General features: G+C 35.4%; 1 protein-coding gene and 1 long non-coding RNA gene across 2 annotated transcripts in view; both read left to right on the top strand.

Moving 5' to 3' along the window:
• The window catches only part of cpsf2 (cleavage and polyadenylation specific factor 2), a 30,556-nt gene extending 23,210 nt beyond the window's left edge, over positions 1-7,346 (top strand). The window contains exons 13-15 of the mRNA XM_079584811.1: positions 1,246-1,557; positions 4,323-4,457; positions 6,974-7,346. Coding sequence (XP_079440937.1) covers positions 1,246-1,557; positions 4,323-4,457; positions 6,974-7,066 — 540 coding nt within the window. The 3' untranslated portion in view covers positions 7,067-7,346. The remainder of the gene's footprint in view (positions 1-1,245; positions 1,558-4,322; positions 4,458-6,973) is intronic.
• Positions 7,347-11,359: 4,013 nt separating this feature from the next.
• LOC306983773 lies at positions 11,360-13,556 on the top strand. Its single transcript, XR_013794433.1, has 3 exons — positions 11,360-11,413; positions 12,677-12,845; positions 13,305-13,556. It is a non-coding gene; the product is annotated as an uncharacterized lncRNA (long non-coding RNA).
• The last annotated feature ends 4,958 nt before the right edge of the window (positions 13,557-18,514 follow it).

The following is an 18,514-nucleotide window of genomic DNA, read 5'->3' as shown; positions in this document are numbered from 1 at the left end:
TTTTTAAAAGGGACAATGGACATGATGAACATGAACACTTAATCTTTCTCTTATTTTCAATATCCCCCATTCGTTTTCAATGGATGCTCATTTTTTACCAGTATAAGCTCCGATTAATGAGGCCTACGATCAGTCCGTTTCTAAAATACATACAAAATCTGTGCTAATTGAAAGATAACAAGATGAGAGAAAGATTGAATCCAATATTTGGTGTTATACCATGGTCTGGGTGAATACTCGATTCTGATCGAGGTTATCACAAAAAGTCTGTTTAAATTCTTAGTTTTAAATTTTAGTCCAATGCGATAACGTTAACTTGCATTTTTGGGAAAAACAAAATCCTCTCCATTCAAAATGACCCGAACACAACCTGAGTGTTAAACGTTAGATGTCTTCTTTATTTAGTGGAAAACATTATGAAAACATGTTTGGATTATTTTAAACCACTTTTCACATTGTATTTTATTCCTAATACTATTGTTTTAATTCTTCTAAGCACCTTTCTAATTCACTTTTTTATTTTATTTTTTTTACAAATTTTAAAATGGTGTAACAAGTTAACTTTAAAAAAATATAAATATTCAATTTACTCTCATTTAATATATGAGGTTATTTAGATATTCGATATTTACAATAAAATATATTTGGGGAATGTCTTGCAGTGTGACATCATGCTAAACTCAATTTTATTGCTCAATATAAAAATATTAAGATGTATTCATCAAATGCTCTGGGAGCTTTGAGTTGTGAATGTTTCAAAAGAGAAAAAAAGTCTTGTTTTTCATTATATAATTCCCTTTAGATATGTGACCCTGGACCACAAAACCAGTCACAAGGGTAATTTTTTTAAAATTGAGATTTCAACATCATCTAAAAGCTGAATAAATAAGCTTTCTGGGAAAAATCTGAGGGTGAAAAAAAATTTACATTGAGAAAATCGCCTTAAAAGTTGATCATGTTCGCGCTTTTGCTGCATCCACTCACAAAAAATATATGTTTTATATATTTAAACAAATATCTTCATGGAACATGATCTTTACTTAATATCCTAATGATTTTGGGCATAAAAGGAAAATCAATAATTTTGACCCATACAATGTATTGTTAGCTATTGCCACAAAAATACCCGTGCAACTTATGACTGGTTTTATGATCCAGGATCACATATCACTCAAATTTTTAACCACAAAGTGTCCAGTCTTCTGAAATCTTGTGAGACTGATGCATCTTTAAATGTTGCTGTAGGTCAGACTGAAGGACTCTCTGGTCAGCTCACTGCAGTTCTGTAGAGCTAAAGACACAGAGCTGGCCTGGATCGACGGCGTTCTGGACATGCGGGTGGAAAAAGTGGACACGGGTGTCATCGCAGAGATGGGAGACGCGAAAGAGGAAACGGAGGATGGAGAACCGGCCATGGACGTCACACCGGACCTCTCGACTGAGCCCAGCGTCACTGCTACCCAGCGGGCCATGAAGACTCTGTTTGGAGAGGATGACCGGGAAATCTCAGAGGAGAGCGACGTCATCCCCACGCTGGAGCCGCTGCCTTCTCATGAGGTGAGGGAGATCAATTACTACATAAGGAGAAGTTTAGCGTGGAAATCATGTGATTTACAGCTTGTTTGTTAGAGAAAATGAGAGAAAATAGGGGAAATAAATGAGGTTGAACTAAGACTGCACGATTTGCAGCCCAAACAATAATATAATAATCGTGCAGCCCAAATATATATATATTTTTATATTTAAAAAATATAATATAAAATATAAATATAGGTCTATAAAAAATAAAATATACCCTACAAATATCTATATTTTTTTCTTTGATAAGTTGTGATTGCGATTTAATATTGAAATTAAGAAAATTCTAGGTTTGCTTTACTTGTTTTAGGGCTGCACAATTTGGCAAATAATTATTATAATTACCAAACAAATATATAAAATTACTAAATAAAAGCAAAATAAATATTGCTATTGTTAATATTTCACTGTAGAAGTGTAAAAGTATTATAATATTAATTTTATTTTACATTACAGCTGCACAATTACAATATAAAAAGATGTATTAATATTGTAGCATTTCACTGTAAAATAAAAAACGATGCAATTTAATATTGAATTTATTGTGATTTACAAACTTTTGTGATTTTTATTAATCAATGTCGCTATAAAATAATAATAATTATATTACCGGTAATTAATATTACATTTAAATTAATGATTATGAACTAATAATAATTGTTATTATTACTACTACTTAACAAAAATATAACAATTTCAAAATAAAAACAGAAAAATAAATATTACTATTGTAGTATTTCACTGTAAAATAAAAAGAAATCCTGATAAAAATTGCTTCGGCATGTTTCCCTCGATCGAAAGCTTGCCAGACCTCCGCGCCTAGTTACGGTTGCTAAGCCAGTAAAGCCACGATTGGCCAGTGGCGTTTTTTGGGGGGCGTGGCTTAGCGAACGGTCAATTGTAACCTTTGCGATTTGATTCTAGCTCTGCCATACTGCAATTTCGGGTTTATGTTGAGGAGTCCTGCAGCCCTAAGTGGAACAAAGAGAGTGAGTTACAATATAAACTGGGATAAACTGAGCTCATGATGAAGGTTAAAAAAAACTGTGTACGCTACAATTCATCAGACATCAGAGAAAAGAGTTTAAAATAGATCTGCTGACTGAAGAAGCAGGATGAAACATCTCATCAAACACTCCACAGGCTCTGAGGTGAACACATAAGGTGTTATATTACATGGCTCTCTGAAATGCTTGATTCTGATTGGTCAGGTGTGACATTACAAGGTCAGTTATTGCCCAATAATGAATGATGCTCATCCGGGTATTCAAGGCCGGCTCTGCTTTCATATCTCTCGAATCATAATGCGGATAGACGTGCTCTCACTCGTTTGATTTTGAAGCGTCTGGTGCCATGATCTTTCACCTCTGTGTTATTGACTGTATTTACTGTAATATATAACTGGACCGTATTAGTAGGGCTACGGTAATATTTTTAAAGTAATGGATTTATAAAATAGTTAAAACAGTTTCTTCTTAGATCAGCATTTCATGTCCCTGTCATTATTTGGAGTGTGTGGTGTAAAGCTGTGTTATATGAACACAAGTGTTATGACTGTACATTATCCCTTTAATGCCTGCCTTGTTTGAAGTTGTTCATTCTTCTGGGCTCAAAGCTGCTTGCTCGAAACTGTTTTTCTCTGTAGAAGCTTTGTGTTTATTAATGAGCTGAAAATATTTAACCCCTTGACTGTCACCGTCCCACAGGTTTTATTTGGTGGCTGTTTTCTTTTTAAATAAATGAGAGTAATTTATCAATTTGCAACAAGAATATTTCATATTCATTAGGCGTGTTTAGGCCTTTATACATGAAAAATCATGAAAGAAGTGTAGAAACCTCAGTTTGTTTTCATGCCAAGAGTTCAAAAGATAGCACCAATTAAATTTTATTAGAATAAAAGGTCTGAAAATGTTTTGAATATAAAGAAAGATATTATGGATTCTCGATTTGTGATGCGACTGCGAGCTATAACGCACATGTGCTCTTCTTATGCGTTTATTAGAGGTTGAATTCAAATCAAATACTGCCAAACCACCCACTCTACTTCTGAATAGGATGTCTACTTCATAAATTGTATGAAAATTATGGTTCAGATCACTCAAAAAAACATATATGAAAATGGAGGCGCCCTTATATGGTCAGTAGGAAGCTTGGCTGTCCATCTAGTGAAAAAGTTTGGTACTGCGCCCAAATAAAAACTTATTGAAAGCTAATTTTTTTTTGAGATATCAACCTAAAATTTGGAACACAACTTGTTTAGATTTTTGACTTTAACTTTCTTGCAGTTTTAGAGTAAAATATATTTTGTAATATATATATATTATATAAAATATAAATAATTATATTTTTACATTGTACATTTTCATAAACTCACATTTATAAATCTTTTTTTTGTTTCACTTTCATAATTTATTTCACTTCTACAATAATCTGGCAAATATCTTCTTTAAAACAAGACTAATTTAAACATATTTTGCCTGTAGCTCAAACTGTAGAGCGTTAGCGCTTGCTACGCCAAGGTCATGGGTTCGATTCCCAGGGAAAGCAAGAACTGATAAGAATGTAAATGTGTACTTTGAAATGCAATGTAAGTCGCTTTGGATAAATGTAAATGTTATGTGGCAATAAGCAGGATAATGTCCATCCAGACGGTTTTGCAATAACAGCCAGCTGGATGTACATTATCCCTTACTTATTGAGTACGCATGGGTAGTAACATGTGAAATAACACGTGTTCTTCACAGGTCCCAGGTCATCAGTCCGTGTTCATCAACGAGCCTCGACTGTCGGACTTTAAGCAGGTTCTGCTGCGTGAAGGGATCCAGGCGGAGTTTGTGGGAGGAGTTCTGGTGTGTAATAACATGGTCGCTGTCAGGAGGGTGAGTGGAATCGGATACGTTTGCAACAACATTTTCACCGGAGGAAGAGAAACGCTTAGAAACGCCCATATAGCTAGCACGATGCCTTCTATTTATAGATGACAAAGACAAACTTTACCAGTACTATGACAAAGGCTACCGTTACTTATCTGAACTAACGTCATGATCATCACCGCCACTATAAAGAAAACGCGTTTATTTTTCACTCGGTGCTATTCAATGACAGTAAAAAAAAAAGTGTCGTTATCTCATTGCTGCGTTGCTAAATGATAGCAACTCACCAGGACACTTCACCAACACTCCACTCATTCTCCTCGGACCATGCATTTCATCGGCTTTGACGGCCATCAGGCTAGCTTTCCTCCTCTTCTCCCCAACATGACGTCATCACCGAATTGCGTGAAAAAAAACGTTAATACCAAAAACGTAAAAAACTGGTATTTAAGACCATTTTTGAGACATTTTAAAAATTATATACATATCTTGAGTGATTTAAGTACCCATTAATCGACAGTGGTGGTTAACCTGCAACATGGCCTTTAAGGACCACGGTCCGGACCAAACAGATGAAATTTGGTCTGATGAAAAGAGGTACCGTATTTTCTGGACTATAAGTCACACTTTTTTTCATAGTTTGGCTGGTCCTGCGACTTATAGTCAGGTGCGACTTATATATCAAAATTAATTCATACTGACTGAGATGAACCAAGAGAAAACATTACCGTCTACAGCCGTGAGAGGGCGCTCTAGTTAGCGGAGTGGTTCAGAAGCGACACCGAGGAAGAACTCAATGGATTCAGTGTTGAGGAATGAGATCGGGAGCTTGGTGAACTTGCTGACCGGTAACTTGTTGGACTCGCTGGCTAATGTTAGTTTAGTCTATTCAGCCTCCCAGGTATATGTTCTTTATGCTAATGTGCAGCTGAATAACTGTTAATGTGTTACACTAACACACCGGACACCTATTCAGCCTGTTGTTCTGTGTGCTAGTGTGGAGCTGAATAACTTGCCTTTCCAGATTAAATGTTTGTTCCTGGTCTCAGATTTAGTGAAATACATTTCTAAATAAATGCGACTTATAGTCCAGTGCGACTTATATATGTTTTTTTTTCCTCTTCATGACGCATTTTTTGACCGATGCGACTTATAGTCCGGAAATTACGGTAGTCTCGGTCCGGGTCAAACTGAACAAAGGTTTAGTTCGTTTCTAGTGTGAAAGCATTTTCTGTATGGTTCGGACTTTTAGAGCATTTACAGGAAGTTCCGGTGGTTCCCGCGTAGCCGACGAAAACTGAAGATAGCAGGAAAAATTTACTAAACCTGCGCTGTGCATTATGGGATAAGGACTAATGTTTGTTGACAGTTTGCACTTTTAGAATGGTAAAAAGTAAGTAAAAGCAGCGTAAAAGTGTCCATAGTAAAAATCGGCGTGTTGTCTGACGGATTTTCCTCCTCATTGTTTACTTCCAAAGAGTTCTGTTGGAATTTCCCCGCACGTTAAATCTGACCAATTGAAGTGCAGTTATGAAAATATGTTCAAGACACATCTGGCCAGTGAGTGATGTGGATGTCACGTGACTGCATTTTGGTTCGTTTCATCAACTCAACTGATTCGGACCAGAGCAATATCAGTGTGGTGTGAAAAGGAACCAAAACGGCTGAAAAATGCTACAAAGTACCAGTCATTCAGACCAAATGAACCGAACTGCAGATGTGAACGCACCGTCTTTGTATATCTAAAGTCTTTGGAACAGTACATCAGGAAACTACCTCAAAAAGTGACCGCTTAGCTTCCTTTTTGTGTAAAATCATCTTGAGACTCCAGCGTTCAGCTGTTTCTGTATGAACGCCTCCCTGCGTGCTGTAACTCTGACCCCGGCGTTGACCTCCCGTTGCCAAATCCATAAATGGAAATTAATTTGAGTTCTTACAGTGAAGTGCAGTATTGGTATCAGATGGTAATACTATGGTATCTATGCAGTATTCATGGGCTTGTGCTAATATTTATTTACTTTGTGCTAATATAAAGCAGTATATTTTATGAATCCCTGAGAATGTTCATTATTTAATGTTCATTAAATTGTGTTTTATGCCTTTTTTGATTACCACCGATTTTTACAAATTTTTATGAAATCATAAATTCAGAAATATTAAAACAGACATCTCTCTCTCTCTCTCTCTCTCTCTCTCTCTCTCTTTTCTCTTCTCTCTCTCTCTCTCTCTCTCTCTCTCTCTCTCTTTTCTCTTCTCTCTCTCTCTCTCTCTCTTTTCTCTTCTCTCTCTCTCTCTCTCTCTCTCTCTCTCTCTCTCTCTCTCTCTCTCTCTCTCTCTCTCTTTTCTCTTCTCTCTCTCTCTCTCTCTCTTTTCTCTTCTCTCTCTCTCTCTCTCTCTCTCTCTCTCTCTCTCTTTTCTCTTCTCTCTCTCTCTCTCTCTCTTTTCTCTTCTCTCTCTCTCTCTCTCTCTCTCTCTCTCTCTCTCTCTCTCTCTCTCTCTCTCTCTCTCTCTCTCTCTCTCAGACGGAAGCGGGCCGCATCTGTCTGGAAGGCTGCCATTGTGATGACTACTACAGGATCCGTGAGCTGTTGTATCAGCAGTACGCTGTAGTTTAGCTCTTCAGTGCTGAACGGCTCTCATTCAGCGGCAGACGTACGCGTCATTTCCTTTTGTAGCTTTTGACTTGTGTATATTTTATTATTGTTTCCCTGCACGTTTAAATGGCAGATGCTCTCTCTCTCTCGAAGTGACCCAGAATGAGAGCGTCTGTCTGGACTGTAGAAGAATCGTCGCTACTATACTTTTGTTCAGAAGTGCTGGATGCAAAGAAACGTTAAGCCTTTTTTACTAAACCCTTATTTTGTTCACAGATAAACTTCGGTTTTCGTAATGAAATGTTGTCAGTGTGGGTTTGTGTGTTTACCTTTATTCATTTGGATGCTTTTATCTAAAGCCACTTGTGCTTGTTCAGAATAGGACACTATCATATGCAGTGTGTATGCTGTGCAAACTATGCTAATTTTCTGTTTGCATGGAATATCTACTACGTTTGCCAAAATGTACATTTGAACATAATTGGTACTACAGTATATCCCACAATGCAATGCTCTCCCTTCCATTTCCAATTTGACGAATGAACCAGAAATAACACCAGACATTATATTTGTAAAAATTAAATGTAAAGTAAAAAAAACTTTAGCTTGGAACAAAAATAAAAAAATAAATGCTACTTACCGAATTAATGGATTAGTTCACCTCAAAATTAGAATTTCCTGATAATTTACTCATCCCAATGCCATCCAAGATGACCATGTCTTTCTTTCTTCAGTGGAAAAGAAATTAAGTTTTTTGAGGAAAACATTTCAGGATTTTTGAGGGCCTCCTCTGTGGGCCTAATTTTCTGCCAGAGGTCCTGGACATCTTGTTCATCTGGACATCATTGGGATAGATGGTTGCCATTGAAATCCATTCTGTGTAGAAAAATCCTGGAATGTTTTCCTCAAAAACCTACATTTCTTTTCGACTGAAGAAAGAAAGACATGGACATCTTGGATTACATCGGGGTGAGTAAATTATCAGGACATTTTCATTTTGAGGTGAACAAATCCTTTAAACATGCATTGACGTAATTTTGAAATTACTTTCTCTCCATTATTCAATGGAAAGAAATGTATACCGCACATTATGCAGCGTGCTGGTATTTCCTTCTGAACAATCTCTGAGCTCTACGTTTCATCTGTGTGTGGATGAATGTATATCATATAGGAATCGAGCCCTTGACCTCGCCACGTCTAGCGCTGGGATAAGTTATTTCTAACACGCTACACAAAGATGACACTGATATACTCTGCGTCCTTATATTAACTGCATTGTTGTCCTTCATATCGTCTTTCAGCTCATGACTGATCCACATCATGCCCTCTCTCCTTGACCTGAATAACTGATCAGGGTCAAAGCTTCCTGCGATGTCATAAATATATCCAGCACGGCTGATCCTGAGTCAGCTGTTTGAACACTAAATCTGCAACACAGCAAACATTATGGCCTAGATATATTTACAGTTTATTTGCATATCTATGCAAAATAGACACTATTAATACAAAAACATTTTTTTTTTTTTCACTCTTTCTACTATATTTGAATTAGGAAATTCGGTCACACTTTAAATTAGGGTCCAATTACCACTATTAACTACAGATTTTGCCTCAAACTCCTAATTACTGCTTATTAATAGTTAGTAAGGTAGTTATGTTTAGGTTTTGGGTAGAATATGGTCATGCAGAATAAGACTTTAATATGTGCTAATAGTACTAATAAACAGCCAATATCCTAATATAGAAAGAACAAACAGTTTATTTTGTAATTTTCTTAATGCTTACATAAGAAAAAAAGTTTATTTCAGTTAATTTATGTCAAGCAAAAAACTTTTTTTTATGGTTTTAGTTTCAGTTAAATATAGTAACATAGTAAAAAGTAAAAAAAAAAAAATTCTTCATTTTAATTTTGCCAGAATAACTAAAAGTGTATCAGACTTTATAGTGTGCTATTCTGGGTACAGAAGATTATGCTTTTATTTCCGTTTGGTCTGCACTTAGTTTTGTTTTTCTTAGTGCCCTTTGCAAAGCACAGAATCCTCTAAAAGCAAGATGATCCAAATCTGTGTTTAGTAGAGTTTCTCTTGCTTGAATCATAAAAAAAAAAAACAGCCTTAGGTTGCATTTCCCCGAAATCCACCAAGCTCCAACTTGTTACAGTTGGCCGGGCATCTGTTGAACCTTCCTCGCAGATGGTGTGTGTGTGTGTGTGTGTGAGACCCATCATCAGGCCTGAGAAGATGCTTCCAGCTGTGCACCATCCCAGTGATCTCAATCCATGAAGCTCCTTGTGCTGAAATCTTAAGGTAATTTGACCATGGCACTGAATGCTGAAAACAAGAATGATAATGATGTGCTGATTCTCAGTTTCAGCTGTGAGTGTGCATAACCTATACGCTTATATACTGCAGAAGTGTTTAAGCTCTTTAACCCCATAAAGCCTACTGTCGTATTGAATACGCACATTACTAAAGCCTTGCATTGCATTGTTTTCCCCCCTATAATAAAAGCTACAGAGCTTTGATCATAAATCTAAGCATTTATCATCTTACTAAGATATTATTTGCAGATATAGAGTGATGATAACTGATATGTTTGTGTTTTATGGAAGTAGTCTGCTATATTGTTGTAAAGATCTCATTTAGCCTACATTACAAGCTATCTTACTTTTTGGCCATAAAAATGTAAATGTTTAAGTATGAGCTGCATATTCTCATTTTATCATACTATGAGCCATAGAAGCCTGAAGTCTCAAATATAATACTCAAAAAAGACATGCACATTTTATATGTATATATTCTGACTAAAAAGGTTCAATAAATGTAGGATACATTTGTCAAAAAAAAAAAAACCCTACTTTTGTTAAACTTATTAAACGAACTCTAATCTTCCTAAGCACTTGAAGAGGTCAAGGATCTAATGAGATAATTGGCAAGACACACCTGAACAAAAACTCAAATCAAATCAGTGAGTATCAAACAGGGATTGGACGAGAAATACACAAAATGACTGAAATACAAACATGAATTAAAACACACTAAACACTTGACAGAGTAGGCCTATACATGCATAGTAGCATTGACTTATTGTTTTTAATGTCAGGCTTTACAGGGCTAAGTTATAACTAAAAGTGCATGAATGTTTGTAGGATATATGTGTAATTTGCACATTGTAAGAGATTAATAGTAGATGTGGATTGCGTCAGAAGTAAAGTGCAGAGTCGGACAAATCTACCTCAGCACCTCCTCACTGTTGTTGCATATTGGTTTTGTAGCCTACTTTAAAGATATTTAAATATATAGACGTCATGTGTGTATGCCAGAACATTGTCCATCCATCCTCGTGTTTTATGTCCCCCGGAGTAAATAATCCTCTCTGTGAAAGAGTTGGAGAGATTTCGAAAAGACGAGTGAGATTCCTCGGTAAAGAGCATGATTCCAGCTCCACCTCTCATTCTGATAAGTGACAGAGACCGGCAGAAATGTCCATCAGCTAATCCTCTTAGCGTCCATAATGCTGACTCTGCGGCTTTAATGGACCCGACAGCTGAGCTGTACAACCAGCCCGTTGTGTTCCCGAAGCACAGAGAGAGTTCACCCGTTCATCCACAGCATCGGCTCTCTGGTGGGGTAGTGACCGCAGATGGCGACATAAGCTCTGTTCAGCGCCATAAGGCATCAATTCCCAACGCAAAACCTGTTTAAAAGCTTTTAACCAAATTCTGAGACAGTTTTGCATGATTCCTCAACAATCCCGGAATGCATTGTATCATGTTCATGTATCATGTTAACAGCTTACGGCCGTTCACACCAAGAACGATAACTGGAAAGGTAACTATATTATCGTTCTGTTTATTTAAAGCGCGTTCATCAGCTCGATAAAAATCGTTCTGAAATTATTCAACGATATCGTTTCTCTGTGGCTTATGTGTTGTGAACTCTGCTACTATTCTTTAATACTCAGAAGGATTTTTAAAACGATGTATTTCTCGTTTTCTTTATAGTTAGTTAGGCTATCATCATTGGTGTGAACAGGCCATAAGCCTTAGCAAGCATGCTAATGACAAACACATTGGGTTTGAGTTGTAATAGAATCTCCTGAATCCTGTTTCATGCTAATTTTTTGTTTTGTTCTATTGTATTTAGTTCGATAATTGTCAAATACAGATTTTTGTTTAGCCGTTTTAAAGTGTCAGATAAAGAACAAAAAATACTACAAGTGAATAATGCAATAGGCCTAATACAAGTGAATAAGTCAATAATACAAGGGAACATAGAAAATAGTATGGGCTAAACTAAAGATATGTTTGGTACTACAGGGACAGGGACGTCACACCAAACAGTAAAACTCATCTCCTCACAATGTTGGGTAAGTTACTCTAAAAAAGTGATTAATTACTTGCTTGATAATTAAATTTTCAACAGTGTAATTAGAATACTGTAGTACTACTCTCTCTAAAGTATTGGATTACTTGTAATTACTTTCTAAATCCCATAGCTACTGATCAGATAAACAATACAAGGAAAGACACAAAATAAACAATATACAATTGCTTAAATTATTCTTGAACTGACCAAAGTATTTAAAGGGAGAAGATTACATTAAAAACATAACTATTTATAACTAGTCTCTGGTTTGGGTCATATCTTAAATCTAGGAAGTTCTCAGTGTCTAATGGCCAGTTTTTTCTCATCATCTGTCTCTCTCCTGTGAGGTTCCTCAAGGGTCTATTTTGGGGCCATTACTCTTAAATCTGGACATGCTTCCGCTCAGTAATATCATTAGGAAGTATTAGATTTCTTTTCATTTCTATGCCGATGATTCTCAGCTGTACCTTCCATTAAAATCTCTGCAGCCTCTCATGGACTGTCTTGAGGATATTAAATGCTGGATAGCAAATAATTTCCTCCAGTTTAACAGAAAACTGAAGTGACTTGGAAAAAGATATTCATGCATTTATCTCAACATATCTGGACTATTGTAATTCTTTGTATCTAGGTCTTCCCCAATCTTTATTGGCATGTTTGCAGACTGTGGCTGTGCTTAACTTGTGCAAAAAAAATAAAAATAAAAACGTGATCATATCACTTTTTGCTTCTCTTTATTAGCTTCCTGTCTTTTTTAGAATCCAGTAAAATTTTGCTGATTGTTTTTAAAGCCCGTAATGGACAAGCCCCATCTTATATTTCTAATCTTATTTATTTTAATTCAGCTATAAGTCCCTCAGGTCTGCCAATAAAGCTCTCTTTTCCCACGGTCACTTCTTAAATGTAAAGTATGCTTACAAAATTTTTAACACCTTTTTAATAACATTTGAATAAAGGGTGAAGATGTCAATTTTCCTAGACCAGACATCACTTTTGGCCACATGCATTCTTACACTATTTTACATTGACAAACACATTTACATTTACTGGCACAATGAACGATAATCTACTTGTTTGTAAGGAGCTTATTTACACACAACAGTCGCCGTAATATATAATCCGTCAACCTTGACCTTTAATTGATGGCATTTAAAACCAACAGTGTTTTCTTTATAGAATTTAGTTTAGAGAAAGATTATTATTATTTTTTTTCAAAATGCACAAAGCGCTTTCTCAGTAACTTGTCTTGTTTTCTATCTCTTAGCAGGTGGGTGAGATTGTTGTGTTCGCCCACCGATAATCAAAACTGTAGTTTTGAGCCAGCGAATGACATCACTGCGTGTGGGATCTTTTAATGGTGCACCAACTCAAAGCTCAATCGATTTACCCACAATCCTCAGTAAAATGATGCAGGATGCTGTAGAGATATGAAGGTGATCTGAGTGCATGCTCGCCTTTGCCAACAGTTTTAACATTTGGACGGTTTGTGTTGGTTGGTGAGATTACAGCTAATGATGTGTGAATTGGTAACGACGCTTATCAAACTTGGCTGTGATTTTCAACTCCGGTCAGCAGAATCATGCGTGATAACGCTTTATCCCTCTCATTTCCCTTTAATCATTTAGCAGATAAAAAAAAAAAAAAATGTGGCCTACAAATTATTTAAAAAAAACATGAGCAATGATATTTGCACAAATTTGCATCGTTGTTACCCATTTTTGTAAAATACCAACATTTTTTGACATGCATTGGAGTAGCATGTAAATATGAACATATCTCATTCTGTTGATTATATCTGGGTACAGTTACTCATGCATATGCTATGGCACTAAACCCGTGAGTTAAATATGGGCTGCACCGCTGATAATATTCACCATGTGCTTGAACTGCAGATGATCGACTGAACGCTTGTTCCCAAGGTGATGGAGTTTGCAATATGCAGGATAGTACAGAAATAGCTGTCAGTTTCTGCAGGAAGAAGAATGAATTATGCCCTGCTCTATCAGTATTATACAACATGGGAGCTGAGTGCATTATGGGTAAGGTGACACTGACATTTTTCTGCGAGAGAGAGAGAGAGATATGGCAGTGTAGATATTAGATAATATTCTATAGGCCTATAAAAAAGAGAGGGCAATAATAAAAAGGGCAAAATAATTACAAAAAGCTTCATATATATATATATATATATATATATATATATATATATATATATATATATATATATAAAGAACATCAGGATTGTGGTGCATGTCAAAATATTCATGGACCTACTATGGTATTAATAGTTCTATGAATATCTTTACATGCACCACAATAATGATGTTCTTTGAAGTATATACATATATATTTCTATTACGTGACAACTATATGTGTAATTAAATTATATCATAATTATTTAATATCTTAATGATGTTATATAACAATTGACAACTGCTATATTCATGGTTCGAGAGGGCTGGTACTAAATGGCTATGCGTTTACATAGCATGGTATTTGCATTGTTCTCCAGGTAATGTTAAAGAATACCATGGTACAACGTTGAAATTGTTTTCAAAGTCAGTTTGTTCATTGTTCTTCTGACCTAAACTGCAGTAGAGACACAAGAAACCCATTTGTTAGCGTCTTTATCACGACGACACCGTCACTGCAGATTAAATGCACTCTTACTGTGAGTAATAACCTTTGTGGTCTGTGTTTGTCTGAGAGTAAAGGTTACCTTCCTCAATTCCTGCATTTATTCTACACACATCTAATTATAAATGGCAACTAACTTCTAGGCATCATCCTAACCAAAATACAACACCGTAAGTGGTTGAATTGAAACGCTCAACTTTTGGGCAAACAATATTATATACACTACCAAAAAAAATTTACTGTTTGGATTTAAATAAGCAAATGCTTGAGTCTATGATTGGATCATTATTGCAGTGATTATTATGTTAACATGTTATATGTTTAGCAACAGTTCTTCTAACCCTAACTGATGGAGTGTGTAGCTTTTCATTTCTTAAACAACCATGTATGAAGAACATCATGACCGTATTCCAGGATTCATATGTCAAGATTCATCAGACTCAGATTGTGAAAGAATGGTTGTGAGAGAGAATATAATTTGCACACATGAATTGGCTCCTCTGAGTCCAGATCTTAAACTCAGTGAAAGTGTGTGTGATGTGCTGGAGGAGACTTTACAGAGAGCTGGATCAAAAACTGATCAGAGGTGGACAGTAACAAAATACATTTACTTGAGTACTGTACTTAAGTACACTTTTTGAGAATCTGTACTTTACTTGAGTATTATTTTTTCTGGAAACTTTTTACTTTAACTTCACTACATTTGAAAGACAAATATCATACTTTTTACTCCACTACATTTCTGTCAAGCTCTTGAGTAGAAAGTAGTAATGTCAGGGATGGTTTGGGTTGCAGGGGTTGCATTTTGGTTGGAAATAAAAGTCTGGTTGACGTCAGACCTCAACTGATGTTGGTTTCTGACGTCAACCCGATTTTCATTTTCAACGTTGGGTTTGGTCTTCTAAATGTGAATTTTGTCATTGTTTTGCAGCACACTAGCTTATAGATAACAGTAAGGCTAACATATTCATACTAAAAGCCAAAAAACTGGGAACATCCATTTGGGTGTCCGAAACCATTGTGGACGTTATTGAGTGACTTATTCAATCCCACGACTGGAACTGTGTTCTAGAAATACATGTGATATTGATATGAGGGTATAGGCATAGATTCAGAGGCATAAGGTAGGCTACTGTAAGTATTACATGCAACAATGCAACAATAATAAAACAATGCATTGACATTTACTTTTTACTTTTGATACTTTTAAAAATGAGTACTTTTACTTGAGTAAAAATTGGTCTTTACAACTTTTACTTGTAACGGAGTAATATTTGACCAGTAGTATCTGTACTTTTACTCAAGTGAAGAAGTTGTGTACTTTGTCCACCTCTAAAATTGATGCACCTCTTAACATCACAACATTTGTTTTCATCAAGAGCTGCATACATTTTTCGTCAAAGTCACAGACTCTTAAGAATTTGCTTATTTTAATCCAAACAGCGACTTTTTTGTTGGTAGTATACAATGCGTAGCACCCACAAATGTTGAGCGAAACAAAACTTTTCTCAAAAAATATGAGTATATGTATAAAAATTACTACTTATATAAAGTGACCATGAAATCAAATTGGACAGTTCTTTTTTTTTATTGCTGTATTTATTTTAAATATTTTGTCCATGCACATCATCATCTTTTCAAAATGTGCGCTCATAATCTTGAATCAGAATAACTTCCCCTCGCTCTTGCAACATCTCTTCTCTTCTCTGATGATGAGGGCGGGGCAACCTGTCACTCACATGAGATCAGCCAATAGCAAACCACAACCATACAATCAAGCCCCGCCCACATTTGTTCTTGTTGCCGAAAGCAGTATGGAAACAGAGGATAGGGTGTTCTTTAAAAATGTTGTAGAAAATCATAAAGAATGATATGAGGGTGAGTATCCTAAATGATAAGGTCCCTTTTGTTAAACTCATTGGTTCTTACAGAAGCTCAAACGTGCTGCGTAACACGAGACTGAACCTCATTGGTTCTTACACATCTTACACACCGTTTAGCAGATCTGATGTGTGAGTTGATGAATGTTCATATGTGAATAAAAGCCTAAATTAAATCTGCTCATAAAGCGATCACGTCTCTTCAGAAAATTCATACTAAACCGCTTGATATATCGAGTCCATAAATACAGATTTTTTTGAGTTTCTGCATTGCATAAAGTGTAATTTTCCTCGGCTGAATGTGATGGTGAGCAGATGAGACTGTGAAGTCACACTAAAGGTCAGTGTTTAGCGGCCTGCAGGTTTGTAATCATTAGCATTGGAGGAGAGATGTTTAGCGTGTAATGAATCTGGCACAGGCCGCCTCTTCCTCTGACACTGTTTATTCTGTGAACATGTGTGTGTGTGTGTGTGTGTGCGCGCGCCGTCCAAACAAACCCCACCACACCGCTCATGATTATGATGAATATTTTATCTTCCTGCCTGTGATGCAAGAGCTTGTGGAAGCATTAAATTTGGAGTATACCAGTGGGACAGGAAGCCCTGATGCGTGTGTTTGCGAAGTCTGCCACATCAAAAAAAAAAGCACACACACACTCACTCCTTGCAGCTGAGAAATATAAGCTACATCCAAAGCTACAAATGCTATTAGAGTTGAATTACAGAAGGAAAACATCCAGGTGGTGAAGATTTGGGGCTTAACCCTATATAGCCCACTGGATCATATTTGATATGCACATTTCTATCTGATTACTTACATAAAAATCATATAAATATCACTCATCGCTCTATATCTGCCAATAATGTCTTAGTAACAAGATATTTACACTGTAAAAAAAAAATTACTGCCTTAACATTTTTAAGTAAAATCAACTTGGATGTTTAAGTAATTTCAACTTAAATTCCATATTTAAAAATATTTGTTAAATCTTGTATAACTTATAATAAAAAGTTAAAATTATATATAAAATGAGTTAAATTAAGTAATAAAAGGCCTGTTATTATAGTTGTAAAATGTCTATGCTATGAAATCTTTACGGATTTTTATAAAGTAATCATACAAATAGATTTTATATTAGATCATATTTATATTATCAAAGATGAACAATTACTGGACTGAAGCAACGTACGTTTACTTGAGCATCCATACATATAATATATAAAATATATGTATTTTTAAATCTTTAAAATATAAGTTATCAAATGATCATCAGGCTTTTAAGAAACATTTATTTATTCATCTCTCAATCATTGTATTGCATTGCATTATATTTTAACACCGCTTTGATCATGAAACTAAGCACACTGTAAAATATATGATCAATAAGTTATGACAACATATTCTTTACATTAGCTCATCAAAATAAGTTATACGAGATTCAAGATTTTTTTTAAGTCAGTTTAATTCATTTAAGTTGAAATGACTTAAACATTCAAGTTGATTGTACTTAAAAAAATAAGGCAGTAACTGTTTTTTACAGTGTAAATATAATTTTACTAAGACATTATTGGTAGATATAAAGCGACAACTGATATTTATAAGCTTTTTATGCAAGTAGTCTGTTATACTGTTATAAAGATCGATTGATTTACATTACAAGCATCAGAATTTCATCTTACTGTTTGAAAGGACAAAATAAACCACAACTGCACCAAATTGCTTAGTTTGGGCTGGGTGTCTTTTCCCACCTCGAGTATGAGTTTTATAATATATTATACGGTATCACACTGTAACATATACAGGTGAAACTTGAAAAATTAGAATATCATGCAAAAGTTATTTTATTTCAGTAAATACACTTAAAAAGATGAAACTAATATATTATATAGACTCATTACATGCAAAGTGAGATATTTCAAGCCTTTATTTGTTATAATTTTGATGATTATGGCTTACAGCTTATGAAAACCTTTTCACAATATTCTAATTTTGAATTTGGGGTTTTCATAAGCTGTACGCCATAATCATCAAAATTATAACAAATAACGGCTTGAAATATCTCACTTTGCATGTAATGAGTCTATATAATATATTAGTTTCACCTTTTAAGTTGAATTACTGAAATAAATGAACTTTTGCACCATATTATAATTTTTCGAGTTTCACCTGTATATGAGCCTGATGTATCAAATATGATAAAAAATACATGTGCAAACTTTTTACCTTGGGGATTTTTATATTTTGTCTAAAGGTTCAATAAACGTCTTCATGCTTCTGCATGGAAATGTAACTTTCTATATCTGATAATGCAGAAGATGATAACTCTGTTACTGCATGTCGATGGCACTCTGCTAGCCGGTCTCATGCCGGACGCTCATGGCACCAGATCAGAGAAGTGTCCTGTGCCAGCGCTGTGGACGTCTCATGATCTCTGAGACACACACAACCATGCATGTGGAGTAAGAGCGAATGAAATCAACATGGACTTGATTTACTCAGCCTATTGTTTGATGTTATAAGCAAGAAAATATTTATTTTCACTGTTTTATGACATTTATAATGTTACAAAAGCAAATACTGTAAA

The sequence above is a fragment of the Phoxinus phoxinus genome (genome assembly GCF_949152265.1).
Source record: "Phoxinus phoxinus genome assembly, chromosome: 16".
Taxonomy (NCBI): domain Eukaryota; kingdom Metazoa; phylum Chordata; class Actinopteri; order Cypriniformes; family Leuciscidae; genus Phoxinus; species Phoxinus phoxinus.
Note: the sequence above shows the minus strand (reverse complement) of the source record. Positions and strands in the feature narration are given on the sequence as shown.